The sequence below is a fragment of the Gavialis gangeticus genome, unplaced genomic scaffold (genome assembly GCF_001723915.1).
Source record: "Gavialis gangeticus isolate Ggan-Ray unplaced genomic scaffold, GavGan_comp1, whole genome shotgun sequence".
Classification (NCBI taxonomy): domain Eukaryota; kingdom Metazoa; phylum Chordata; order Crocodylia; family Gavialidae; genus Gavialis; species Gavialis gangeticus.
Genome location: NW_017729011.1, coordinates 21,147,072 through 21,151,311, shown reverse-complemented (window position 1 = coordinate 21,151,311; position 4,240 = coordinate 21,147,072). Strand labels below are relative to the sequence as shown.

The 4,240-nt window shown below is 42.5% G+C and overlaps 1 protein-coding gene across 3 annotated transcripts in view; it reads right to left on the bottom strand.

Moving 5' to 3' along the window:
• Positions 1–4,240, bottom strand: part of LOC109293028 (tigger transposable element-derived protein 4-like) — a 7,795-nt gene that overhangs the window by 1,788 nt on the left and 1,767 nt on the right. Inside the window, exons 1-4 of one of the 3 annotated variants that reach the window (XM_019510789.1) lie at positions 3,804–4,220; positions 3,200–3,250; positions 2,184–2,232; positions 10–684 (exon numbers count right to left, since the gene is read on the bottom strand). In XM_019510789.1, the coding sequence (XP_019366334.1) occupies positions 10–268 (259 nt within the window). In that variant the 5' untranslated portion in view covers positions 269–684; positions 2,184–2,232; positions 3,200–3,250; positions 3,804–4,220. Of the gene's footprint in view, positions 685–2,183; positions 2,233–3,199; positions 3,251–3,803; positions 4,221–4,240 lie in introns of those variants that run through there. The other 2 variants (XM_019510791.1, XM_019510788.1) reach the window with 2 other exon arrangements.

Here is a 4,240-nt window from a genome sequence, read left to right as displayed (position 1 = left end):
GCACCGCTCCTTCTGCCCTCTTTGCCTTGAGCCAGTGAAAGAGTGCCCTGTCGACATCAGGGGTTTTCCCCTCCCGTTTGCGTTTGCGATTGCTCTTTGCCTGGCCATCCTCATAATCAGACAAAAGCTTATCCTTCTGCTTCCATATTCTACAAACGACTGATCTGTGCAAGTCCCACTTGACGGCAACTTGGTTCTGATTGGCTCCAGGAACTTGACAGGCCTGAATAATCTCAACTTTCTCTTTAAGGGAGAGACTTCTTGGCATTGTGTCCACAGGCTGCTAAGCACAGCAAGGTCAAGCATCTCCTGATCCACAAATGTTGCTCTTAAGCAGCAGCTGTGTTGCTGTTACCAGACAGAAGATGCATGGCAGGAAAAACATTGCCAGGGGAAAGGTGGCTGGTAGGTGGCTGTTGCTCTTACCCAGTGTTGCTGCCAACAGGCATCGACTGTATAGCTGTTATTTTCTTTTTTATTGACCTGTCCATGTCCTTTAAACGACCAGCCTCAGATGCTACTTCAACTCTACTTTTTGTATTCCAACTCACTGGCACCAGCCATTTCACTAACACGAAGTATTAGAGTATTTTATTCTTGCTACTAAAAGATGTCATAATACTTACCTTCAACAGCTTTGCATTACATTTCAAAAAAAATCAATACTGTTTTCCTCAAGTGAACCTGTGAAAAGAAAGCATGGAATATCAATTTTTCACAAAGCCAGGCTGGTTTTGAAAACTACTTCTGACCACTGAGAATTACAGTCAAACATGAAATTCAGCGAACTGTTAATTTTGCTGGTATGCCTGCAATCAGCAACATTCCTGGGTTCTACGTGTTTCTTGGTCCTCCCTTCCCCATCAAAGACCATAATTGAAATGCATAATACAAGCCATGTGTACACCACCAGAACAGTCACAAATACTTCTAAGTGAATGAATAAATGCCCAGAATTTTGTAAACTGTAAAAAGTACTCAGCCAAGCAAGCACTATGAAGGAATCGAGTATTATGGCTGGAAAGGTAAATCAATACTTTTTATCTTTCATTAGCAAGTACTTCTAGCCCCATGAATTAAGAATTGTAGCTAGGCACAGTAGAAGGTATGTGTGATTGTGCTAATTAAAGGGTGAAGGTACCCAGGGCTGAGCACTTCTGGGGAAAAACAAAACAAAACTGCTTATTGGAATGGGGATTTTTAGTACAATTCCCATTTACAGCAACTGTGCTTCTAAATAACTCAGGCACTCTGGAAGCTGCCTAACTTTAGGTTCCCATTTCTGAAACTCCTGGCTCATTCGTTGCATTTCCATCCATTTTTTGTTGCATTTTGTTTGTTTTTCAGGTGCTTTACAAATGTTAAACCTCACTACACTCAAGAGAGGAACTGAAACGTTATCAGCATTTGACAGACAACAGGATGCCAAACAGCTATTTCCCCAAAGCCATGGGGGGCAGCAGCAGAGGCCTCAGGAGAACCCAAGAATAGAATGGTCTCTTCCACTTGACCTTGTACACAAGGATAAGGCCTTCTCCTGACATGGATAAAACTAGCTTGCGATTAGCTGCCTTTCAAAGGACATTTGTTCCATAGTCTACCATCTCCCTGGAGAAAGCAGGCATACTTTGAAACAATGTCAAACTACTACTCATCGTATAGGTTTTGGAACAGAGCAGATGCAGGCTCTCCATCTCTACCCGCTAATGACAAACCATGAAATCCACGGCTGTAACTCTCTCAAGCCCAGGACACCAGAGAAACACCACTTAAAACATCTAGTCCCACACCAAAATTGTAGCATTGCAATTTAAATGTAGAATCACCCCTCTCTCCATTTCTGATCGAGTAAAGCATGCCATACAAAAACCTGAAAGCTGTAATAACTGCAGCTTTCAGGTGCTTTATCTTAAAGAAAGGTTCACGATGGCTCTCATGTCTTTGCCCCCATTCTCTCTCCAATCTAAAAAGGTTTTGCAGCCTATGTTTGAATATCTGGTTCTAAAAGTCTATCTAATCCTCATCTAGACAAAGGCTTAGAAGGTGCTCAAGTTGAACACATCTTAAGAAGCAAATTGCTTTGTCTATGCTGCACTGGATTGCTGACATGTTAGCAAGCAAACTGCAACTCCTGCTGATGGTTTCTAGAATCATGATTTAGAATTTACCATGTCCAAGCTCACCTGACTTCTATGATGAAGACTTCTCGGCCTGCATTGTATTCACATTTTTCTAAACCAACAAACAAAAGAGACAGTGCATAACGATTACAACCATTCTAAAAACTTGTCACTGTAAGGATTTAAAAGCAAGAGAGATGGAAACAAACTGCAAAGTTTGGACCTAGAATTTTTCACATTCCAGGAAAGCAGTGTTTGGGCTGAGGCCCACACTTGCAAGCAGAAGGGCATACGTGTATGTATGGTGGGGAGAACATTTATTTCCATTACAGGATAAGCATAAGGACAGCTATAGCTGACTGCCAGGTATGTTGCAGTACACACAATCAATGCATAACACAAAGCTTAATTGTCATGCTTTTCCTTATACAAACAATGTAATCCCAACCCCTCCCCCCACATGCACATAATGTTCAAAGCAATAACATAAAAATAGGACCTTCTCCTCCCCTTTACGCTACTGTAGAAATCGCTAGCCTCAGGGAAGACCAGATGAACTATACAGTACTCATCACTTCTAGCCTGCAAAATCAAATTCAGTCCCATTTGTAACCACTGAAGATAGCTATCTGACAGCTGTCCATCTAACACAAAATGATTTGGGGAATGTTAGCGCAACGTTTCAGTGCACAAGCATCCAGGTAATGAAAAGCATCACTATAATCTGCACCAAATCGAATAGGTACTAAGTGAATAACAATCTCCTCCACAGAGGAAGTCTTCATTGGCAGGGTGAGATGGAAAAAATGGTCCTGTTTTTCCACAGGTGAAGCCTGCTCTGGCCAGAGCGGGAATCAATAAGCGTGAATCCAGCACTTTTCATCATTTAGTATTAAGAGAAAAAAGAGTTGCATGTCAGGCTGTTAATCATTCTGAGTGCTCATGGGTTTCAGAACACTGAGCGTAGACGCAACCTCTTTCTTTCGCCACCTAATGACACAGATGTGGCACGACAGCCACATCTGCAACACCTGTAGGGGCATAGAGCTACCAGGAAGCCTGCATGAAACTTGGCTCACCTGAGTTTTTGGAGGAAACCTCCTAAGTCTGCAGTGTTCACATTCCTTTCCCTGCAAAATAACAATAAGTCGAAAATGAGAAGAGCATTTATAATGCCTGTTTAGGTGCACTACAGAGGCAAGCTATTTGGGCATCAGCCCACTGCTGACAGTGATTTGGGAGATTAAGTAAAATGACAGCTGTTTCACATCCTTGTTTTTTCTTAAGTTTGAGTTTTCACTGTGGCAGGAAAAAGCAACACTCCCTGACATCTCAGCTTCTCCTCTACCAGCTAGCCGCAGGTTAAACTGGAGTATATTTTATGACAGGTCTCCACTCCCTGCCCCCAAATGGCATAATTAGTAGGGATATCATTTGGTAGTCTGCCTCTCTTCAACAAATTAGGCAGTGGCAGCAAGGAAGCAACTGAAAAGCAAATCCCATCCTGAAAAGAAGAAAGAACCATCTCATGGGTAGAGCTGTGGCCTGGGAGACTAGATCCCCAAGATCCAATTCCTGACCATACCATCAGCTTGTTATACAACCCTGGAGTAAAAGCCGCTTGCTCTCTTTACACCTTGGTTTCCCACATAAACAGTACAGATTTAGTGAAACAGCTCCTACCACTCCAAAGGATAAATAGACACTGGTCCACAGTTTCATCAGTGCTTTCCTACAACAGCACCTGACGTACATTGAGATCAAGGCAGATCAGGAATAGAAAATGGGAGGTTTCCAAAACATATTTATACAGTTTTTCCAAGGGCTTCTTAAGAAAGCAGCTTTATTTATAAATGATGTCAGGCTATTAATCATTCTGAGTGTTCATGGGTTTCAGAACACCGAGCGTAGACATAGCCTGTTTCTCTCTGCCACCTGATGACACAAAGATGGCACAACGGCCACCTTTGCAACGCCTATAGGGGCAGTTACCTATTTAACATGGAAGAGTGCATAAAGACTAAGGGGGCTTAATTTCATCAGTGAAGAGGACACTGCACAAGTTGAGTCAAAACAAGAACAGAACAAGGAGCAATGGGCTCAAGTTGCAGCAAGGGAAG